The sequence below is a fragment of the Anser brachyrhynchus genome (genome assembly GCF_964034855.1).
Source record: "Anser brachyrhynchus genome assembly, chromosome: Z".
Classification (NCBI taxonomy): domain Eukaryota; kingdom Metazoa; phylum Chordata; class Aves; order Anseriformes; family Anatidae; genus Anser; species Anser brachyrhynchus.
In genome coordinates this window covers 39,306,659-39,327,868 of record NC_137697.1, presented here as the reverse complement: position 1 = coordinate 39,327,868, position 21,210 = coordinate 39,306,659, and the positions used below count along the sequence as shown (strand labels likewise).

Genomic DNA, 21,210 nt, shown 5'->3' with positions numbered 1-21,210 from the left:
AGGAATATACTTAGTAGATTCATAACTCTCTTACTGTTATACAAAGAAAAAAATATATTGCTACAGGTTATGAGTATGAGACTGGAAAAGATATGCCTACATTGAAAAAAATCCCTTTCTTTCTCATCACCAGAATACAGCAATCCCTTTCAGAAATGCATTGCAATATAATAATTATGCCTCCTTTTCCTATTACAGACATAGCTGCCAACTTCAGCAGACCTCAGGAAACATTCAGCTGCCTATCTATCAAAAAATCTTACATAGGAAAACATACTTAAATTGAAACATTAAAAAGCAATAACTGAGTTTAGATAGAAAAGATCTCTTTTCACTACCAACAGGATGCAGTTGACAGTATTTCTTAAAAAAAAAACCCTAACAATTACAACCAGCCAACCTTCCACCCATTCAGAAGAAAATAATCTATCTGCTCTACAAGAATCTTTGTACTCTATCCTATAGTGTTTTCATTTAGTACCTATAAGTAACATTCACATAAACATACAAAGTATGTAACAGCAAAAAGAAGAAATTTGATGAAAGGCATCCTGGTCAGGACGTTTTAACCAGATTCCATTCACATTCCACAAAATCATAATCATAATCTTTATTTCAAAATTGCTTCCTCAGAATGGTTTCATTTTTATAGAAGTTGCCATTTTCCAAGAAGAATCTTATATTAAAAACAGATGGGATCTTTTTACGGTTCAGTAACTTCTTTTCAATGGCTGAGCTTTTCCCTGTCTACATAAGTTAGCAAAACAAAACTACAGCCAAGATCTGCATGATGGCAGTTTTCTGGCTCGTGTTACAAAAGACTTCAATGGATGCTGCTTGCAGTTGTGTGCATTCTTATCTGCTTAACATACCTTTAGATCAAAGTGGGCAATTTGCAGAGAATGTAGATACTGAACTCCATTAAGTATTTGTTTGAGAAATTCTGTGGCTTCCTCCTCTGTGAGAGACTCTTTTTCAGCTAAGAAGTCGAAGAGCTCTCCACCTGCAACACTTGTAGAGCAGGAACAGAATTAGTGACAAGCATGTTTTAACCTATGGGGTCCATTTACCTTAGCAATTCTCAGACAACCTTGGAAAACAGTCAGAAGCTTTACAAGTTGTCAATATGAAAACAGAACATGGAAAACAATTCAATACTTGAAATAGTAATTACCCCTCCTCCCCATGAAAAAGAAAGACTACAATAAAAGCAGCTATTTTCAAACACAGAAAAGTTGAAACATACATATATATATATATACATAGTTATCTGTATCTAAATTTAAATGATGTAAAACCCACGTACTCTATGTACATTTAAAAGAATAAAACTGAATTTGAAGTTAAATATACTCAAAACACGCTAATATAACTGAACAGAAAATAAAATATGATTTGGCTCATACACAAGTATAACAGGCTTTGTTTGTTTTCTTATTGGAAAATATAAATTCAAAGTTTACTTTCAAATAGTTACTAGCAGCTATCCTACTATCATTTTTCTTAAATTATTTTTTACATTTAATTTAAAGAGAGAACAAAAACAAAACCTCCCCTAACCATTCAACTCTTTGAAAACATACTGTCTTGTCTTAAACAGTGCATTACATTGAGCACATTAAGTTGTGCTCAAACATTACCACACCTTCCCTAACAAGGAAAAGCCACTACTGCTCTTAAGACTATTTCCTGCACCCCATTTAGCCGTGCAGGAAGAAAGAGAGGTAAGAACTGAGGAGGGTACATAAGCACGTCAATACTTTTTTGCATCCGCGGGAGAGAAATAAACTGAAGATGATCCTTTTCTCAGCTCACTTAGCAGTCTGGCAGGAGTGATGATAATTGTCAGCAGAAAAACAGATACAGAATTAAGTGAATAGGAAACAGGATCCACAACTTCTCTAAAAAAACAACAAAGCTCCTTTCAGTTTAAGGCCACCTACTGGGATGACTGGCCACTCTGGCAACTAGTTTTTCCAGGTTACAAAACAGCACTATTACATAGGAAGGTGTTAAGAGACTGCAAATATGGTCATACTATTCCCCGTATTTTGCACGATATTGGTATTTTAAAAAATTATCAGAAAGTACAACCTAACTTATGCTGCCTTTCAGCAGGGAAAAAACAATCTGTTCACAATTTAAAGATCTGCTTATGAAAAATAATGGGATTAACATTTAACAATAGCTAAACAGTCTGAGCAAGTTTCTGGAAATACATTTGACTTGCTTTATCATGTCTACTTTTCAAGAGACTTAATCTGCATTATTGTAATGCAAATTGCATGGAAAGCGCATTTTAATGAGTTCTTGGAGCCTTCACTGAGCTGCCTAGAAGATAATCAGAGTATTGTTTTGGGTATTGTTTATGGTGTTGTAATATTTTCTTCATGAAAGTAATTATTAAAATGAAGTGTCATTAAATGCAAGAATTACAGACTGGAAGGGAGAGAGGTCATTTTAATAATCTTTTTTGTTTTCGAAACATGAAAATGGAATTCCTGCAGATTAAATACACTTCATTATCTTGCACAGGCTGGTCAGAAAGATATTACAAATGGCTGTGCAGGCATATTTCCTCGTTCTTTGCTTCTCTCTGAGAAAGGCAAAAGGCTTTCAGGCCAAGGTATGCACTTCTCCACTGCGCTTCCTGATGACAAGCAGAGGCCTGGATGGTGACGCAGTGCTGGCATTTCTCTTCACTCCCGGTTATTGGGCCAAAGGACCTACACATCACACAAAAAAATCATTTGAGTGGATGCCTGCTGCAGCTGCCCCAAGGATGTGAGCTGGAATACGCTCATGCCACGCAGTGAAGGCAGACTCGCAGGGGCTAGCATTCAAGCTGGTGAGCAGCTATGTCAGCAGTTGCAGCAGAACAGCACCTTAACACACTCTGGTTCGGCACGGGAGTGACTGTCACGCAGTAAGCTGGCAGAGCCCAACCCTCAGGTGAGGAAGAAAACCAGGCTGCAACAAGCACACAGTTATTTGGTATACTTTTCATGTAGATCAGCCTCCTTGTGAAACAGTGTACGTGGCTGCTTAAGCAGCTATCACAGCTGCTGTGCACATACTCGAATCATGCATTTTCAGCAGTGTTTACTTGCAAGATCGTGCTTCCCACTTCAGAGTCTAAAGCAGGCTATTCAAGTGCCACACAGGTATGTATCTGTTCTAAGGCTGTTACCTCTTGCACTTATTTCTGTTGGCATTTCAAAGATATTTGGTGTCTGCAAAACTTGCTAGTCATCCACACGAACACTAGCACTCATAACAAATTTCTTTCAGCTCTGAAAGACAAGATTTAATTTAACACTCAGAGTTTAGTCATTTTTGAGACACGTTTGTGTTTGTTAGGTATTACTGAAAAATGGAAAAAGCTTTCCCATCCTCAGCTTCTTCTAAACTGCAATTGTTCTGTTTTGGGGATTTTCACATCCTGAAAGTTTAGGCCACATGAAATTGCAAGTTTAATGTACACTGTTTTTTGCGTGTCTCAAAGATGTCGCATTTACGAATAGCTAACTGCATGGGATCACATACATGTGCTGCTGAGTACGATCATCCTGTCTTTGCCAAAGGTCTTAGAATAATGTGAAATAAAACACTACCCATATTTTGCAGGTAATACATGTAATATACCTAGTGCTTGCAAATCTAGAAACAAAGATCTAAAGAAGATACGTTAAAATATTTTCTTTAAATTGGGAGCTAAATAGCAGGACTGGTAGATTTTTCCAAGGCATCGTGTGCTTTTTTGTGCTTAACTGTTTTTTTTTTTTTGCAATGCTTCCTCAAGCAATATCCGAATGAGGAGGGACAAGATCTAACACACTCGAAGCACCGATCCTGAGCCAGCTGTAGCTCTGATCTGAGGGACTGCAGTGCACCCCTGCACATGATGCACCTTATCTGAAAATGCCTGGAGTAAAATCAATCCCATGTGGTTTCAACTCACAGACTAGGCCACTGTAACTTCTTCTGTTGGTAATTTCTCAGCTGCTGGGAGTGAGCACAGTATCTCAGGTGCTTCCCTTTGAGAGCTGTGATGGTAGGTAAGCACAGTGCCCAGACAGCCTTCCAGAACACGTAAAGCTAAATTTTACTGGTAGGGACATAAAGCACGAGAGAAACAGGGTTATACAACGATGACTGAAATGCTAAACAAGACAATCTAGAAACTCAGAAAAGGCCAGCTTCCCAGGAAGCCTCCATGGACTCTGTGCTTGCTTGATCCCTTAAATAAACTCACATCCCTATGAGAGCTTAATAAGGCAGGTATTGTTTCTTAGCTTCCTTTTAATGCTTATCAGAAAACTGCTTATTCTGCTACCTTCCTGCTGACTCTGGTTAGGTCTAATATTAAACTACATCACCACAGGAATACAGGAAAACACTGTATTGGTACAAAGCAATTGCTTTAAAACAAGTCATAGAGTGTTAGAGCAGGTCCACACTCAACATCCCTTACAAGCTAAGTTTCCATTCTGTAATTTATTCACTGGATCACAGTTCCTTTGATCTATATCAGCAGAGTCTGTTTTCACAGATTTTATAGCTAGATTATATACCTAGACTCACTGGATAATCTTCAGTGGTCTTCCAAAAACTATAGACTAAGAAACTGCTTAAAAGAAGCCAGTAGAAGACACTGGTTATATAATATGCAATACACTTCAGTTTTCACGAATCTGACGCCATTAGTTTTTAAAGTCTAGTACTTCAGCCAGGATAATGTAGCCCCATAGTAAATAAACACAGTATATTTTATTATCCTGTGCTCAGCTTCAGATGTGAAACTGCAAGCCAGGATTTTAACAACAAAAACCCCTTCCTGCACAGAATACCTGCACATAGCTTTATCCCATGCACAGCAGCAGTCTCAGGCTGAAGGAGAAGGGGGAGACTTTTCCGTATCTCAACGCCTAAGACCAACCTTTATAAATCTCAGCCTCTCCCAAGAAGTACGCTGAATTCACCTCTATTACAGTGCTCCAGCATTTTTCCTACATTACCAGAAACAGGTAAGGTTTGAGGTCACCGGTGCATGAACGTCCTGTTTAAATCTGGGCTGAAACTAGATGACTGCACAGGCTTCCCTGCAGCCAGAGAATTGCACAACCCAGCTTCCAGCTCGCCTGTAAGACCCTACCTACTCAGGGATCCACACAGCAGCACCTAAATGACTGCTGCCAACCACGGACTGGCTGAGACCTCCTTCCCGCAAGGAGCACAGGCAATGGGCTCGCTAAGCGCAAGGGTTTCCTCCGGCAGAGCACTTCAGAGGAATTGTACGTGTCTCCTTGGGAAGGGCACAGCTTTCTCTGTGCACTTTCTCTGTCAGGTGGTAGGAGTTACAGACAGCTTTCTGAGCAGTTCATCTGTGCGTTGGCACAACTCTGATCTGCAAGCTACTAACAAGTAATGGGTGAGCAACAAGCCATACCCCTTCATATTAAAAGAGGAACTTGACTAAAGTCAAGTCACATCTGAATTCCATTACGGCTGCAAAACCTTTATGCTCACCGGCACATAATGGTCTCCTTTGAAGCATTAACTCCTTAACGTTCCTGTATAAAACTTTTCTGTTTACCTTTAAACTGAAAACACTCCGCAGTTAAAAAAAGAAAAAAAAAAGGTTGTTCATGTCCTTGGCTCAATATGATAAACATTTGTGATTGACGGAGGTCACATCTCAATCCTAAGGGGCAGGTTTTATTATTTAGTATGCTGTAACACAAAGCCGTAAGAGCAGAGTAAATCTAGTTTCACTGTTGTATTGTGACTTCAGTTGATACTGTTTCTGAACAGCAGAGCACGCTTTTAGAAAAAGGAACAACCCTGCACAGGAAAATATTTTGTATAATCATTTCCATTAAGAGCAAAGCTGTTATGTTCTGCCTCCCTGATATTACTAGGTAGAGGTGCTAGCTTTCCTGAACTGGTGCAAGTGAAACAACGCCTCGGGTCACCCACACTCTCATAAAACACAGCAGTGGTAGATGCAACTCCTAGACTTCTCAAAAGAAGGCTGGCAGATGCCTTTGCCGCCCACATATTTCCCTCCGGGAAAGAAAATACAAGGCACCTGTGGAAAAAGGATTTCTGGATAGCGCTTTTGCAAGTCGTCAGGCTTCCTCAACTATGAAATATAACTAAGCAGAAGATCTTGGAGGAAGTCATTATGGGAACCTACACAGAACCAGTTAACCTTCATAGTCAGCGTGGCCACCTCATAACGACTCAGTCACATGCTGTGTTGATCACATTGCTCACAGTGTAATATTGCCTAAACGACAATTAATGATTATCTAAGGATTTCTCATGAAGCTAAAAGGAAAAAAAAAAAAACAAACCAAAATCCTAAGCCAAAACTGCTTGTTTCAAACAACTTAATCTAGTTAACTTCAAGCTTACAAGGTTTAATCAACCTTGCTTACATTTCCAAACAACGTAAAGTAAGAAAGTTAAAATTCAGAACCAGTTTATTCCATTTTTTAAAGCAGAATCAATTTAGTAAGTTATCTGAATTATTTTCCATTATAGGGTATAAGCCTCTTCTCTAATCCAAAAATTCTGTCAACTTGCAGAAGAAATGTTTTCTGCTATGGATTCTGTGGTCAGATGTCTCTTGTATGAATCCTTGCATATTTCAAAATTTCAGCCCGAGACAAGAGTGAAATATTTCTTCTCCTGTGAGAAACTAAGTTGTGTTTTTGCAGTAGAGAACTAATTTTCTCTATTCAAAGGTAATTGTGTAGTCATAACAAGAAGAAATGCTAAGTAGATAAGTGGACAGTAGAAGGCCTCACTGTTCCAAAATAAGGTGGAAGCTTGAGAAAAACAGGATGAGCAGTGTGGGAACAGTAAAACAAATATAACAAGTTCTCAAAACATAAGAAAGGGAAAAAAGGAAAAAGGAGAAATTAAAGGGTTGAAGAAAAAAATTGTACATGTATGGTATAGAGGAGCGTTGAGTAGCTTGTGAACCTTGTAGTACTCAGCCAGTGAGGAAACAGGGGAGGTGATCAGGTGTCGGGTAATAGGGAATAAAAGGTTATGATTTGCTTACTATAATGTGCTCCTAATTGGCAGGGCGCCTGCCATTGCAATTGCGAATAAAATAGCTTCACAGAAGATCCTGTCTGAAGAAAATTACTTGAGATTTTTCTCACACTCCCACTTTACTTAAGGTTTTATCCACTTAATTTAACAGCTTATAAGAACCACGCAGTTGCCAAGACACTCCTCTGAAGTAAAAAGTGTACCAAATATTTTGAAAGAGCAATGCAGGGCTGCTTTTTTTCTTTTTTTTTAAATCCTACACACTTGACAACATCATATCTAGTTTTTCTATACCTAGCTAACAGAAAAAACAAGGCATGTTACTGCATCACTCCTCCTCCTCATTTTCATGTGTCCAGCCCATAATGGAGAGACCAACAGTTGTGAAATCCTCTTGTGTGCCTGAATTCTTCTGGTATATTGAACAAGAAGCTTTGGCCTCAGAATGGCTAGTCAGAAGAACACAAGCACCAAAACGCAGATGAGTAGTTAAACAGTCAACTTCTACTAACAGGGAGACCCAAAAACAACTGTGTGTCTTTCTGCACCCAGACACAGCTGGTACTTTGGTTTTAGTCACCTGAACTCCATAAGCACCAGTCTGGTTACCATGCACAGTTACCAACATCCTGGCCCCGCTGAGTGCGTTAGTATTTTCATCCTGCCCAGGACATCCAGATTTCATACACAACGCATTAATGTAGTGGGCAAGATTACCATGTGCTCGGGTCATTGGATGCAGAGCCCAGGAGCCAACTGCACTCCCTGTGAGATGTGTTCAGTGTGTTAAGAGTTGTATTTACTTCAGCTTCTTTCCTTTTAGCTCCGTGAAGCCTTTACTCCTAGGTTTCTAAACATACATTGTGGATCTATTTGAGGGCCTGTAATTCAGGATTTTGAAGTCAAAAGGTGGCACAATATCTAGAAACCAGTGCTGCTGAGCTTGTTTACCTGCTGCTATTCCCAGTAAACACCAAAGACTCCTCCTCTGAAAAGCTAGTACAAGGCCAGTCCGGTCAAGAACAACTTTGTGACAAGTTACAGGTAAAATTAACAAAAATTTCAGAGAGATTTTGGTCAAAACATGAAGAAGCTCCATGCTGGCATCAAGCCTCACAAGAAGTCAAGCTATTGACTTCTAAGTATAGAAAGTTAACTTTATAGAAAGTTAACTGATAGAAGAGGAATTTACAGAGCTTGTTGTTATTTGCTCTTATTTATTCTTCAACGAGCAACTCAAGACATCATTAGAATTCTACATATGGATCTACCACCCTCTCCTCCTTGCTCTCTTATGCTTTGGTTAATATTATGGAGATGCCAAGAAGGTGGCAACTCTCTCTGAGACCTGGGATGTGGAGGACTAAATTCTAACATAAGTATACAAGAACTAACTTTAGAAAATCATGAGCCTGAATACTTAATGCTCAGTCACTTTCAAGTTAATACGATTCCCCTCTTTCTGAAACGAGACTTTCACAGCATTATTCTCTTTTCCCAAATTTTAAAAACAGAAATTCATCATTCCGAAATCTGCTGCAAGAGTTCATGCTGCCTTAAATTAAGATTTCTAATTCAGATATGAAGACACTTCTTTGGCAGATAAAAGCATTAACAGAAAATTCTACCCACAGCTTTCCAGTGAAAAGAATCAGCTATTGCTATCAAGCTGCTTTGAAGGCTGAGGCCATCTGCATTATTTTTCAGCATTATTTTTCAGCAACTGCTATACAGGATTTAGGATAAAGGTACTTATTCCCTGCAGCTGCAGCCAGGAACCTCTATGAAGTACAACATAGTGAGTGTATTTTGTAGGTCTGTTGTCTAAACGAAATCATAGTAAAGTGGAAGGAAAAACAAAATAAAAGACAAGAGATTATCCATTCAAGGTTACCAGCAGGCCAGTGAAAAGGGAACCACATAGGTGCAAAATGTGATTGAGGAAAGAAAATAATTATTACTGTGCAACAGAGGTCTGTGTTTTCTACAGTCTGTGAAGTCTGCTAAGAAGATGGCTTCAGTGGAGCTTACTGGAAAATAGCATAATACTGCTAAAATACGAAAATACAAAAGAGACTAGTTGGTCGAGTGATGCAGCTGGATAGAAATAAGTATGATTAAAGTCGGACAAATTCAATTTTTTGTGTAGCAGAAAAAAAGCAGATAGCTATTACAATTTTAAGTTTAATAAGGAAGAGACAGTGTTTTCCAGTTCATACATAACATGCACAGCATTCCTTGCAAGATGACAGAAGAGCCCAGAGAGTATGAATTTGAGTCCAGAGGGTATGAATTTTGAAGGTTACTTGCAAATCAAGAGCACACGTGTCAGTATATCAGTCTAGAAATGTGAAAACATACCTGCTTCCTCTAAATTTACCAAGAGACAGAAATGTAGTAAGGGTCTTCAAGCACCTTTCATATTTGTGTATGATTGCTGACTCCTTTAAGGAAGCATTTGATTTAAAGTTTCAGAAATTAAACGTTCCATAAATTTTTACAGGTCAGTTTCCTGACAAAAGGTACTTAAGAGAAAAAGCTCCAAACATCAGCATGGATTAAGCTTCTGATATTTTGTTTTGCACTCAGTGTTGCAACGACATTGCCACTGCAATAATTAATGATGGCCCACATATTTGTGCACACAAATTGCTAACAAATACTTTGCTGGCTGATGTAATATTTGCAGTGAGGGAATGAAGTGAAAACTTCTACAGCCAGTTACTCCTTAGAAACAGCTAATGAATAATGCTGAAAAATGCTTAAAAGGCTACACACAACCCTGCAAACCTTTTGCTGAACTGGGAGACAAAAATCAATAGTAAATAGGCAGCAGACACAGCATCCTGAGACTTGTGTGTTAACATCAATTGACAGGCACCAAAAGGACAGCTGCGGTAGCATGCCTTCTGTGGACTGCAGGTTCTATGTAGCAGAGAAACCAGAGATTCTTTTCCTCATCATTGCTCATGTTATTACACTTGCTTATTAATAACAAACCAGTGCTTCTTCTAGACTTTCATTTTGTTATGAGCTTTTCGTAGCTGGAACACAATTTTAGTTTCACTCCTTATCTAAAAAAGTAAGTCACGTGAAATCCTGTTTATTTGTGGTATGCTCTCTCTTCTTAAAGTCATACATTAATATATGCTCCAGGAAAAAAAAATATGCTTTTTTCAAGTGAATTTAGTTATAGAAGAAAATACTTACTAAAACTATATTCTAATCAATAGGGAAAATTTTCACTTGGGAGGGATTCTGAGGAAAGCAAAATGGGTTATTTAATGAGATTTCAGTTTGACTTTTGCTTTGTTTAAAAATGTTCTATAATAGCTAAGAATGTAAGGGGAGTAGGTCCCTGGGCAAAACGTGAATATTAGAACGTTAGAAAAAAATGATTACATACTTAAGTATCTGAACATATGATTAAAATGACAATCCTTTTGCCTTTTAAATAGCTTTACATAATATCATAGTGATTTTGAGAATAATTAAAAGTGGTCTTTACAGCAATTAGTATATTCAGTTTATAAAGGGATTGCTAACATGTCATCTTTTCCTCTCTGACCCTTTAATTAAATATGTTACCTTTGTGATACCAAAGTAGCACTTCTTCAACTTAAAAGATTCATGTGGCAGTTTTGAAAAGTGGAAAAAACCATCTTTGACACTATATTGGGATTATTAACTTGGCAAAATGATTAGCTAAACTGCTATACAAATAGTCTGTTATGCTTCACACTATCAATTTTATGAAATATTAACACACGTTGGATGCAAAATCTGCTTCCATTCAATAAAAGTCAATGGGTGTACACAGACACACACACAGCAATCTTGCTGCCAAAGAAGCTCCTATTCCATGAAAAGAGGGAGACAGGAACAGTTCCATTCATCCTACCACTGTTTGCAGTTACTGAATGTTCTTCAGAGCTGTTAAGTCCAGTCACTCTCCTGATTTCATGTGGACAGGTTAGATTATAGAGCAGGAAGAAGGCACTGCACTAGCAGCACTGTAATAACAGGTTATGAATAGGAAGAATATGAGAGCAAATATAAATGGGGAGCAGAAGAAGAATCAAACTAATTTTGTTGTATATTCATGACACACTCAAAGAGTTTTGAACAAAAATCAGGAGCAGTAGATCAGACAGGAATTACGAGGAGGTTTTACTTTATACTATTCATCTTAAGAAATACTTATCCACACAAAATCAAACTAATGCAAATGTGTATTTCTGAAACTAAAAAAAAAAAAACACAAAACAAACAAACAAAAAAAACCAAACACATACCCAGACTACTAAAGCATTACAGTAAGTAATCATATGTGGGACTAAAGATGTGTAGAAATGTGTTTTAATGTATTATGTGTGTATATATTGTAGCAAAGACGAAACTCCTTAAGGTAATACCCAGTTTCTTTCTTATATCTATACTGTAAATCTACATGTTACTCAATACTTACCCTAAAGTATCCTTATAAAGTAAGTGGAAACATAATTTATGAAAGTTAGTAAACAGGAAGGCATAACCTACAAGAAAATCACATGAACAGCCAAGGAAAAGAGAAGTGCTGCGCAAGATTCTTGTACCAAATCAGATGCATTTGCTTGCATGAAATACATAGTCTGAAATACGTTTAGCTGATACCAAACAAATGTGGCCATAATACAGACTGTGTCAGGCATCGAAACAAGGTAAAAACTTGCATGTGCTGCTACTGGACACTGTCAAGCTGAAAAAGGTGAGTAATGCTTAACGACTGAACTAGCAATCTTTGAGGAACTTGAAGCCAGACTTGAAGCAATGCAGAACTGTTCTCTGCTGACATATTTATCTCAATTCATTAGCAATAACTTTGGAGGAAAAAAGGGAACTAAAAATACGGATATGAGAGTTCAGTTTACGTTGCAACAGGAGAGAACTGGGAAAATACTGTTCTCTGTTATGTGGGCAAAAAAGAGAAAAAAGCATTCAGTGATGCTGCCTTACACCACCACAAAACACCACTAAATTTGCTAAACTAACCTCTATCCAGAATCTGTATTTCCCTCTGCTCTTATTTTCAAATCTGTTCAGCTCTAGGCTGTTCTTCTGGATTCAGAACATCAATGACAATTAAAATAACAAGCAGAAAAAATCCTGAATATAGTGTATTGCTCTTTAACCTTTGTAGTGCCATTTAGACTGAAAAATAGCATCTATAAATCAAGAAGCTACAACTCTGGCCCCTCCCACCCCCAAATAATAACAATTCTCAGGCTACTATCAGTGATCTTTGGAATCTAAGGAATACCCATTAAATAATGGCAATTCTTACAGAAAGGATCTATTTCCTTAATACAACAACAACAAAAAAAACATCATCCCTTCCCAGGTCTCTAGAGCTACTTACAGTTCCAGAATAAGAATCACATCTGTTTTGTTCTCATAAACATCATGCAGTGTGATCACATTAGGATGCCGAATTTCTTTTAGTATGCTGACTTCTCGCTCAATATCTTCCCGGCTCACTCCACGTCGGCTGGATTTTGTCCTCCGTTTCTTGATGAATTTTGCTGCAAACTGCTGACCAGTGTTCTTCTCACGGCATTTTTTCACTACAGCAAACTGCCCACTAAAAGAGAGGGAAAGAAAGAATCATATGTGGTTCAAGGAGATTTAGAATTAGGAGCAGCTTGTATTTACTACTATGGGGAGAGACAGCTGTACCTCTAAATTACCAGCTCCACTGAAATACATAACCGCTTTTTGTGCAATCTAACATAACACCTGGAAAAACGCTGGATGTGGTTAAAAAAAAAGCTAAGCTGAGATTCTGCACACATACACTCATACATTTCAGCATATCTAAGTAAAAGATACCACCTGTGTAGACCATTAGATTTTTGTCAAGTATGTGCATCGGGGATTATTGGGGCAAAGTAATCACTTCTGGATTTCTCCTGCATCATTCATGTTGAAGATAATTTTTTTTGTTCTCCAAGACAGACAGTCTTCAGTTTCTTCCAATCTATCAATATCCACTTTAGGTGGTATTACCTTTAGATATTACCTTTATTTTATTTAGTTTTTAAAAGGATACTGTGTTTTCAGGATATTACTTTATGTTTTATTTACTGTAGTATCAAGAATTACATTCATTGTATCATCATCTCAAGCAGGAAGCATTTGAAGGTGAAAACAGTACCAAGAATAAAAATCACTCATTTTGTTACAAACCAGAAAGTGCTCCAGGAAGCAGCTGACTCCAGAGTGTTATTGTTCACATATAAATTTCCCGCTGCTAAATGTACATATTGATTCGGACCAGTTATCTCCAGGAATCTAGTGCTGTGTTAAAGTACGAGTAGGATTTCTAATAGTGTGGAGTTTTCCTCTTAAGTTTTCTTAATCTCTTGCTCAGGGTTCTCTAGTAATTCTGTTCCTTGTTTGTTTAACTGTACAAAGTACTTGCAAAATTACTCAATAATACCCATGAGAAAATAGGCTAAATTTAAACTATCTTGTCAACCAAAGAAGCAGTAGCCTTTAATGCACGTTTATAGCAGTGGTTAAATCAAAGACAAGCTTAGTAAGCTTGAATATCTACACAGGGATGTAACATGCAGGCTGGTGTAATTCCACTCCGTACCTGGGAGAGGAGCTAACTCATGTTAGTGGTTAATTAATTACAACTGACAGAGATCTGCAGGACAATGCCATCACCTGCAGAAAGGACATCACATAATGACGAAATGACAAGTGGGAATCATTCAAAGTCACACAGCTCATGAATGAACTCAATCCATAACACTACTTTATGACTAAGAAACAGTAGATGCCAAATACTGTGATGAAGTAATTAAACAATTAAGAAATCCATGTCAGACAGAAAATAGAAGATAACTGATAAAAGCAGTATTATGCAGTAAACGAAGATAATCGGCCAACCCTTATGGCAGAGGGGTTGGAATTAGATGATCTTTAAGGTCCCTTCCAACCCAAACCATTCTGTCATTCTGTGAAACAATCTAAGGGAGAATCAAACTCCTGATGTTTGAATTTGAAGGACTGGACCAGCCGGAGAATACTCATGCTGTTGGGCCACCACCACTACCATTACTAAGCTGATCCCACACAGAAACCCGAGTGATGAACTGTCCTGAGCTGGGACACCCAGTTGGGCAAGGCTGAATGACTCTCACCTGCAGAAGGCAGGCTGGAGCCATGAACCTTCACCTTCTGGAAGAAGGCTCTGGAGTAGCTAAAATCAACTTGCCCTTTGAATGCAGCCATGGCCAGTGAGAAGTAAATGCAGACAGAAGTGGTCAATCTAAGTTCTGAGGTTTGGTTTTACTTCCACATTATGATCAACCCTCAAGTGTTGTTCTTCATTATTTCATGAAACCAATTAATTTGTAAGATGACCACGTTGCATGAGGAAAAAATATTGAAGGCAATGATTTATTTATTTATTAAGTTCTCTTGCATTGCCCTTCCCCTGCATATCTCTGTTCTGAAGGTAGCACCGCACTGCTCACAGCGTGAAGCTGTCAAGGGCCAGGTTTGCCAACATGTATTATTGTTACAAACTGTTTTAGTGGACTGAGCTGTGCTTAGGACTGTGCCAGCTGTACCCTCTTTCCCGTTAGGTTTAGCCTGGAAGACCTACTTCACTTGGCTAAACTTAGGCAGCTAGAGGCATCTGAAATCTTCTTGGACATCGCAGGCGTTCAAACGGGTCTAGGAGAGAAGGTACAGGACCTCTGGAAGATCTGTGCTGTCCTAAACCAACAGCAGAGGGCTAGAAAAAACACTCCAAGGTATTCTTGACCCTCTCTGCTTGGCTCAGTTCAACTCTGCAGCAGCTCTCCCAACAACAGAGACTCTGGGTTTGACCTCCCAGGTGGGCACGATTTTGCAGGACAGGACAGCCAGCCGGAGCAGAGGATGCGTTCAGGTATCTGCACTGCTGCGGAGAAGTGCTCGCACAGTGCTCCGGGCCATTGCTCACGAAGAGAAAATGCTGTAATTCTCTGCCTCTCTCCTGTTCAACATGTACGCCCCCAGAGATACAGAGCCATTCAGTTTCACTGAAAACGCTATCTATTTTTCAGAAAGTTCAAAGCTGAGCAAAGTCATGCAGCAGACACAGGCACCACCACCACTCAGAACAGCTTGTCCAGCTTGTGAGTAAGAAGGAAGTAAGACGACCTTGCTCATTTGGCCAACTGGCTTTCTGGCTAAAAGGCTATTCTGTTTGGTAGAGGAAGCGAAGTATTTCTGTTTGTGACTCACCCATAGGCTCAAATGGTATGTAGCAATCTAGAGAGCTGACCATGGGATAAAAGTACTGCACACCACAGGATGGGTACACACATTAAATGACATGGTAAAGAAATAGTGCCAGTAGCCACCAGTACAGACAAGTAATTTTTCGTTTAATCACAACAGGCTCAATATTATCCATTACGCTTTCTTCTCTACCCTTGATTTCCTTTCCTGGGTTCTACCGCAATACTCGGAGAAGTAACAAGCACATGGCATAGCAGAAAACCAGAGAGCAATTCTGGGAATTTATCTCCTTGTCTCTTTAGCTACTCCTTTGAAGGAGAGCTTGTTACAAATACCCTCATCTCCCCATACCACAGGCAGAAAAATACTGGGGCTAGATAAAAGCCTTCTCTGCCCAGCAACAATAACTGCACAGTTATTTTTCTTTTCTTCCTGTTTGAAAAGAGTGGCAATCTTTGCATAAGTGAGACAGCCCACATCATGATTTTAAGCTATTACCATCTATTTTTTGCACAGATTTGCAGTTGTATATGCACTCAAACAGCACGTTAATAATGACTTTACAGCTAAGTGATTCACAGCTCCAAGAAGCTTACGATTTACTCTGTGTGTGCACGTGTAACAGCTATTCTCTTCCAACAGCATGCATCCATTGCAAAAGGAAAAAACCACACTCACATCAGAACAATTGAATAGTCATTAGCCAGAGAAAGGAAATATATTAGACCTTGTCAGTGATAAAACTATTAAGTTTAACCACTTTCTTGTCAATGCTTACCTCAGAAATTTTAGAACAGATAAGGATTAAAACAAAAAAAATAAAACAACAACAACAAACACCAAGAAAAAGTAAGAAACAGAATCACTGATAATATAAGACTCTGGAGAGGCTGAAACTGAAAATTGATTCTGAAGTATGTGTATATACAGTACATTTTGGTATCCAAAAGATTTATTATGAAAAATTGACTGGGATTAAGAATAATCTACGTTTCACTGAAAATGCATACATCATTGACTTTGAAGAATTCTTATATTTAAAACATCAGGTATTTAGTCCATGACAGAATTCTTCCTTTAGTATTTCTTCAACAAAGAGTAATGCATTTTGGGCTCCTCTCGAAATAAAAAGTGTTCTGCAAGTGTTGTTAAACATGCACTGTTTGTGGACCTTTAAGCTAAAGAAAGACAGTTTCTCCACGGTGTTAGTGGTACTTGAATTACACCATTCACCAAAATGACTTCATGTTTCTGATGCCTTTAAGGCTAAGAGCTCTTTCATCTTATGTTGGCAATGGGTCAACTATCATATTACAGCATGAGGCTGACCTACTGAAACAAAGGAGACCAGTTAAAACAAGTAGATCTCCTCTCTCCTTCTCTTCCAAGCTATCTCACTTCTACAGTCATTCTTTCCTCCAACTACAACCATCTGTTTCAAGGATAACCCGATTTACCACAATTCAGTATAAAAGTGTTACCAGAAGACCAATATACCAAATTACTTTATAGATTGCTACCATCTATGTTTCCTTTGACATTGCTCAAGAGTGCAAGAAAGCTATCAACTAACAGGTATCTACAGTAAGTGCCAATTATGCACCAAACAACCTTCTTGTTGTTACTGTTGTGGTATTCAGCACATAACCCCACAATTAGTTGTTTGTTATTAAACGCTGTATATGCAGATCATTTTTGAGCTGCAATCAAAGGAACTATTTCATGTCGGAGATCTCTAAGCCATGATGATTTACAACTCTCTAAACTCTTGTTTTAAAAGCAGAGGAGAGGTGTAAATCAAAGGGTATTTACTGAACTTTAACCAGTAGAACTGCAGCAACGAGCTGGTGTATGTCAGCTCTGTTACTGGATACAAATGCGTTAGACCATACATTCTCCTACTGATCCTTTAGTTCCAGGTCCAGCACTCATTCATTCAGCTTCTTCAAAGCCAGAAAAAAAGCACTTTAGTGTTATAGTTTCTCACGCTTTTGTAGGTTTGATTTAATGTGTCTAGGTCACAAAAAAACAGCGTCATTTTAGGAGACACTTACCTTAAAGAAATATAAAAGTAAATCACATAGGCCCACATAAATAAAGCATCTGACATTTTTCTTGCACATGGCACAATCAGGTTCAACAGTGAAGCAGGATGACAGCTCGATGTGAGAACAAATACTTCTGCTAATAACAGTAATTTGTTTTGTGATCTTGCAATTCTTACTCAACCAGCAGCTAATTACTATCCTGAATCTACTCTTTTCAGGACACTTGGCACGATGTCTCCACATCCAGTGATTTTTCAGACTTGCTTCTGAACAAGTGCTTATCCTATTAGCTAACCATTAAATTTCTGTCTTTTTTTTTTTTAAATAACATTAAGATGATCTGCTGCCCTTTATGATACATATATATGTGCAGAAGTTATGCAAAGATGTGACAAAATTCCCAATAAAGAACAAACACTCCAGTGTTTGGTCCTGGCTTAGTGGGATCTCAAAACAACTAATCATTAGCATGAATGACAGAGAGTTTTAACTACAGGCACAGACATTTTAGAATCCATTTTCCTAGTAAGAAGGTTCTGTATTGTGAATGGCTTCCCTTTCAGAGGGCTGATCATAGTGATTAGGGGTGGCAGGCCCATCACCTATTCCAAGTCCTGTACTCCTTCCCACCCCCAGCCTGCAGCAGCACCAGGTTTTCCGGATTAGCTCTGTCAGTGATGAGAGAAACTTTTGCTGCAAGAGCCTTCCAACAAAGCTGCAAGTTGGGCACAGAGGTGCTGAAGTAACCCCCAGGGACCGGTTTCTGATGTTTATTGCCACAAATGTGCAAGTATGGGGGAATTATGCAACTTTCCACAAAGGACTGTATTATTGGAAGCAGGGGATATGAATAAAGGAAATTACACTAATATCAGAGTAACAAGGTGTCTCAGGATGTTTCTGACGTTATGGCGCCTCTTTTTTTTTTTTTAATGGTTTTTGAACTTGATATTCACTATACAGCTCTGGAAGTCTCATGTATTAATATTCAGATATTACTCCTTTCACTATGTGACTGCTCTCCATTTTAAAACCATATTCATCCAATGGTGAGACACTTAAATTATACTACTAGACATGCATGCAAAAGAAACCACAACTCAACCACACATCTGTTTCCCCAACAAAACGGCTGCTAGCAGACTAGGGATATTTCTGTCTTTCCTCAGACCTCCTCCTCTCTTTTCTGAGCACCTCTTCTGCCACTTAACAAGTGGCAAAGCAAACATCCTCTCCCAAAATTCCACGCCCTGTTCAGACATACTATTTGTGCTGATATATTAGTCTGCAAATCCAAAATGCAGGTAGCAGTTTTCTCTCAGGGAACTGCAGCAGGGAAGGCCAACTGAGCTGGTGATTTTTCCCCCGCACCCTCCCCAGTCTCCACACCGAAGAACAGAACATTTTGTGAAAAGATGAGAAATCTCCTTTTGCTGGGATCAGTGGATTTGCTCATATCACTTCACTGAAAGGATGCCAAAGTAGCATTAAACAAGCACCTCAGCATAAAGCAAAGTGTCTTGGTAATAGGTATCTTTTAGAAAAAACTTGCTTTCTCCTTTTGCAGCTACTTAAGGAAAACTGCTGTAGCATTTAAAACGTACAGAATCACTTCTACTAGATTTATTTCTAGAGATACTGCAACTGATACTCTCATGCAGTTGCTTTTTCCAAGTTTTTGTTTTTTTTAAACTTTTTCCAAGAACAGCCACCTCCAGTGTCCCATTGTTAGCTGTCTCCATCAGTCACCGCTGCCACCCACGTACAGCTTCCTGTCACGGCAGAGAACATCTGAGCTTCTCCTGCTCGCAAGGCTAATTCTCACGAAACTCTCAGGCAAGGTGTCAGTACCTGCATCTTTTCCAAAGAAAAAGAGGATTTCTCCAGAAACTGTAAAGGGTTATACATGCATTAAGTCCCCCTCCATCTTCTAAATAAATTAAAAATAACCTTCATGTTTTCCGTCCAGCTACAAGGCTAAATTGGAGGCAAACTGCTCCCTCCCACCACCACCAGCTCTTTGTGGTCGTGCACAACCTGGTAAATGTTATGAGGCACTTGAGAGCCTCTCTGCTGTGTGTGAGTACAGTGCCAAGGGCTGAGAGTCACTAGCACCAAGTGTTACACTTACCCCATTGAGGAGATAAGCTATCATCAGCATTAACAGGGTGGGGTAAGCCACGGTTAATGGAGCACTCCAGGGTTAATAGAGCACTCCAGGCAGACCTGGCTGGGAGCAGTGGTGTTTCATGTGCACCATGCTCAAAAGACAACCCTTGCTAGCTACCGGCATTATGCCTGCAGGGAACAATCTTCACTGATTTTGGCAGATAATGAAACTGGGATACATGTGCATGTTCCCATCCTCCCTCCTACCCAGAAGGCACAACGGGGGCGGGGGGGTGGGGAAGGTCACGATTCTCCTGCTCTTCCTCCAAATCACATTTTTAATTTTGCAGTCAACTGAAAAGTACAGGCAGATTGTGAATAAATGCAGGATGGGCTGATGTGCTCATATTGTTACTTGTTCAGGCTCTGGAAGGCGGAAACACTTGTAGAGTGCTCAAAATTTCTGTGCTCCCTCCCTTGCTCTGCAGTGTTTAATTCACTGGCAGGGACACAGAGAATGTCAATAGCAGTGCTCAGCCCAGAGTCCTCCGAGTACCAGAGAGCTCTGAAAAGAGATGGCAAACAAAACGAAGAGAAGAGCACTGCAGCATGCCTGTATCCGAAGGATGCTGGGTAGATGATTGGGCTATTTGCTTCTTTAAAATGATTTTTTATGAAAAACTAACACACAAAACCAGCTCTGGCTAAACAGTCTTCAGCGTAAGTAACACATTTACACTTCAAGTGCTTATACAGACACACATCTCTCGGTTGACCATGCAGTTGTCTGCTCTGTGCCCACGGCTGGACAAAGTATTTTCAGTCTGCCCTAAGTGGCAGAGCCCGAAGTACCTGACTGCCCTGTAACTCGAGGGAATGACACCCACTTACCGAGACGCAGGCAGCTGAAGCCTGTCAGTCACTATAGGCGTGTTTCAGCCGTGCATAAGCACTTGTTCTGGAAATGGGCACACTGGGCACAGCACAAAAACAGAAGTAAATTCAAGAGATGCATGGAAAAGCAGTAATAAAGAAAAGAGCTGAAAGAGGAGTTAAACATCACACAGCATTTAAGCTAAAGAGAAAATAATAGTCAAATGCTTTATAAGTGAATACGCAAAAGAATGAGGCTGCTGAAATCTAATGATGTACTGCTAAGATCATTGTTAGGGCTGGCCTTTTCCAGCTACTACTAATATAGGGAAGCAAATAAAAGGCTCTAATTAAATTTGACCATGAAACTAAAAATAGAAGAGTGCTGCAAATACAAACAAAGGTAGAATAGAAACATGTTATGTGATTGTGCTGTGCAACGTTTCCAGCACATACAGAGCTTAAATCAAGTTGTAATTTTTACTCATGAATGAAATACAAGCTGATACACTTTCCTTAGAAATCTGTTGGAAAAGCAGCGGAGCTGAAAATGGCACGGACAGTAAGGAAGGGGGAGGCAAAATCAGGTTTATAACACAAAACAAATGTACCGGCAACTATTTCTTAACTTTCAAGTTCCTTTTTATACATAGATGCATTTATGCACTTATGAACTCCATAGAAGTCTCAAAGCTCCTTTCCTAATTTCTGACTTGGAATATCTTTCGGTGTCAAATTATTGAGCTTCAGAAGTGCCCTGATCCCAATATAGTGACCCAACGCATGTGACAATAAAGTTTGATTATCTGCCAGTAGGAACACAAATACTTTG

General features: G+C 39.1%; 1 protein-coding gene across 2 annotated transcripts in view; it reads right to left on the bottom strand.

The window, feature by feature from the left end:
• The window catches only part of DAPK1 (death associated protein kinase 1), an 89,693-nt gene that overhangs the window by 38,357 nt on the left and 30,126 nt on the right, over positions 1-21,210 (bottom strand). For both annotated transcript variants that reach the window (XM_080574138.1, XM_080574137.1), the window contains 2 exons: positions 12,467-12,688; positions 873-1,011 (listed from right to left, as the gene is read on the bottom strand). In XM_080574138.1, the coding sequence (XP_080430264.1) occupies positions 873-1,011; positions 12,467-12,688 (361 nt within the window). The remainder of the gene's footprint in view (positions 1-872; positions 1,012-12,466; positions 12,689-21,210) is intronic.